The following is a 3,561-nucleotide window of genomic DNA, read 5'->3' as shown; positions in this document are numbered from 1 at the left end:
GAGAGCTAGACGCCACACTATACAGCGCAACGTCTAGCTTTTAGACTCTGCACAATGACTTAGCAATTTTTAGGTAGTCTGGGGTATAACGCTGGTCAGGCGTGTAGTGTGGCGCCTTCATGTCGCGTGTCACACAAAAAATCAGCCGCGTGAAATAGTTTCAGTGATTTGATTCCGTCTGCATGTCAAATTTGCCGTTATTTCGCTCGACTGGCAGATTTGCGGCGTTTCCCAGAGTTGCTCTAACCCACCCCTCGGGTCATTTCTAGTCAAAAGTTCCCCTTCCCCTTACCCACCTCCTCTCCCTCACGAACCCTCCTACTCTTCCAAACCCTAGCATTTTCCCTTCCCCTTTCGAGCTTCCCATGGCCGACGGCGAGCCGGAGGCGCCGGCAGAGGATAACCATCCATTCCCGGAGGCGTCGTCAGCCGAGATGGAGAAGCACCCGCCGCCGGAAGCCCCCGAGGCGTCTCCGGCCGAGACGAAGCCAGAGAAGAAGGCGGTGACGGAGACGCAGGTGAAGGAGGTGAGCAAGTCGGGGCCGAAGGAGATAGAGAAAGAGGTGAAGGTGAAAGTGGAGAAGGAGAACGAAAATGTGGAGATCGAGGCGACGCTGCGGCCGACCGGAGCTGGGACGGAGGCTCCCCCCATCCTTGCGGTGCCGATGTTGGCCGTGCCGTGCTTCATAGCTCCTCCAGGGTTTGCGGTGCGTGTGTAGTTTCTGTCTTGGTTGCATATGATGCATTGAATGCGTTTGAAGTTTAGAGTTATCATGGTTATGGGTACGGCCTGCTCAGGTTGTGTCTGGACTAAATAAAGGATAAACACGGTATGGTGTTCAGTCGCTTGGGAAGATATGGTTAGTGCTAGCGCTGATACTGAAACAGTGGCGTACTTTGAAATTTGTGTTTAGTGCTTTTGGAACCTAGTTTGTTCGGCAGTCAGGACCAACAACTAACTGAAGTATGGTGATCTGTCATGTGATAGTTGGTTTCAGGAATGGTGCTAGACGAGGTGGATACTGGTGGGCATGTTTCATAACTCATGTGCCATTCTTAGGTTCCTTCTGCAGATATCAGGAGTGGGCTTGTTTCTATATTCGTAGTTCATAATTTCCGGGTGCCCGATCTAGAAGAGGTGGAGACTAGTGGCCATGTTTTGGAACTCATGTAGTTGGGCTAGATAGTGTTTGCGTGATTTTTTATTGCAACATATTTAGTCATCACTCTGTCACCGTTTCTGCTTATTGTTGCTACTGCCATATTTGGTGAGAAGGTTGGGTTGGTATCAATACTGTCAAAGAAGCAGAATTCCTTAGGGTTAAACTATCAAAGCACATAGATTGGTTGTGTTTTCAGTTCTCAGGTTTAGACGATCCTTATGGTATTTTCTGTACTTAGGTTGTTTGTTGAAGAAGTGTTGATATCTATTGTCGGACACAAGTTACAAAACAAAATTTGTGAACTTCAGCTTATCCTGCAATTGCAATTTAATTGTACTAGGAAAGTCTCATGATTTGGCCAATGGAGAAGACATATAGATATGCATATGCAGCTTAAGTTCATAATGTTGAATAAAAACATTACAATAAATTTAGCAGAAGTGTGTGCTTGATTCAAGGAGCAATATCAATTCACTAATTGTATAAGTATGGGAGGTATAATTAGTCGTATACTTGCACCTCTTTGTAGTTGTTGCAATATACATTGTTTGTCACCGTACATGCTTATTGTCTTAATACTAGTAGATCACAGAAATGCAGTACTACATAGGTTTTTAAAAGAACCTTTGGGTTTGTATGTGAATGGATCCATATTATATTATCATCTTTTTTCCAGTCATTGTCCTTTATTTTGGTTTGTTCATTGGACTTGTAAAATATTATCTTTTTGAAAACAGGGCCAGTTTGCAATGAGCCATCAAGCAGCTTTGGCAAGTGTTACAGCTCAGGCACATATACAATTGCAATCACCAGCCTCATCTGCATATTCAGAAGGGCTGCCGAGTCCATTTCCACATCCTATAACACCTAAAGCTATTCGGCCACTGCAGCAAGCACCATCAGTAACTCAAGGAAGTATTGGAAGACCAATTGCAGAGAGGCCATCCTCATCTGAGTCAAAATTGCAACATCATGCAGCTGTAGATATTGTGGGTGATGGCTTCAATTGGAGGAAATATGGTCAGAAGCAAGTGAAAAGTAGTGATAATTCTAGGAGCTACTATAGATGCACAAATTCAAGTTGTTTGGCCAAAAAGAAAGTTGAGCATTGTCCTGATGGCCGTGTTATAGAAATCATATATAGAGGAGCACACAGTCATGAACCACCACAGAAGACCAGATTTGTAAAAGAGAGGTCGCTTCATATTTATGTTCCCCCCATAGGTGATGGAACTCTGCAACTTGTGAACACTGAAATTGTGGAATCCCGTACACCGACATGTAAATTAAACCAGAGTGCTGCCATCGAAAATTCTGAACAGCAGCTCTTTTGCTCAAGTGATTGTGAAGGGGATGTTGGTAACAAGTCAGAAGATGAACATCGTAGTGCAGAGTCGCAGCCAAAGCGAAGGTCATTGTGCTGTTGCACTATCTGTGCCATTCATATACTCATATTTTCGTTGTTTAGTTGTTCTTACCATTGTTTTCTTTATTATATTGTTCTTTGAACAGGATAGTTGAAGCCACAACATCTAACTTAACTCCAGTTCTCCGAACTGTCAGGGAGAGAAAGATTATCGTGCAGGCTGGGAAGATGAGCGATGGGTACAGATGGCGTAAGTATGGGCAGAAAATTGTGAAGGGAAATCCAAACCCCAGGTGTGTGTTGCTATTGCTTACCCATGGTTACTTCAGTGAATATATTAAACATTAAGGCTAGTTCTATTCAGGTGCTTATTAATGACGGTGCAGCTTAACCTCACTATGTAATATTTCTGAGAAAATTAGCTCAGTACCATCGCAAATATGCCTAAACTGACAAAAACATCTGGTGTGAGGATGACCAAACTGACAAAAACATCTGGTGTGAGGATGACCAGGGTTGTAAATACTGTCTTGGCAGCTGCCTAGGTGCTTAGTGGAACACTACTGTCAGTTCTAATTGCGAAGCTAGCAATGAGCAGAGGTGGAAGACAATGTTTTTTCGCTGCTTAAACTTCCACTGCTTTTCTGCATTCTCTCCTTTCTATTTATCAGACTTGTAGAAGGAAACTGGGGATGTGACCCCTAACTTTGCGCCGCCGTGATCCACAATGCTCGTGCCATCCCGTGAGCAGATCAACAGGGCAGAAGACTCGCTCAAGGCGGTTAAGCCTTTGAGCTAAACCAGCTAACTCACCAAGCCTAAGCTGACGGAAGAATACACAATAACAAAAGGGATGCCATGGCAGCAGAACCGGCAAGGTTTATTTCTAACATTCGCTCGAGGCGGTTAAGCCTTCGAGCTAAACCAGCTAAGTCGCCAAGCCTAAACTGACGGAAGAATGCACAATAACAAAAGGGATGCCATGGCAGCAGAACCGGCAAGGTTTATCTCTAACATTCTCCCCTCCCCCCC

The 3,561-nt window shown here is 44.5% G+C and overlaps 1 protein-coding gene across 1 annotated transcript in view; it reads left to right on the top strand.

Annotated features, from left to right (window-relative positions):
- The first annotated feature begins 247 nt into the window (after positions 1-247).
- LOC119328919 (probable WRKY transcription factor 4) overlaps positions 248-3,561 on the top strand; it is an 8,866-nt gene continuing 5,552 nt past the window's right edge. The window contains exons 1-3 of the mRNA XM_037601913.1: positions 248-707; positions 1,901-2,574; positions 2,676-2,822. Coding sequence (XP_037457810.1) covers positions 366-707; positions 1,901-2,574; positions 2,676-2,822 — 1,163 coding nt within the window. The 5' untranslated portion in view covers positions 248-365. The remainder of the gene's footprint in view (positions 708-1,900; positions 2,575-2,675; positions 2,823-3,561) is intronic.

The sequence above is a fragment of the Triticum dicoccoides genome, chromosome 7A (genome assembly GCF_002162155.2).
Source record: "Triticum dicoccoides isolate Atlit2015 ecotype Zavitan chromosome 7A, WEW_v2.0, whole genome shotgun sequence".
Classification (NCBI taxonomy): domain Eukaryota; kingdom Viridiplantae; phylum Streptophyta; class Magnoliopsida; order Poales; family Poaceae; genus Triticum; species Triticum dicoccoides.
The sequence above is the reverse complement of the archived record's forward strand: the minus strand, read 5'-3'. Positions and strand labels throughout refer to the sequence as shown.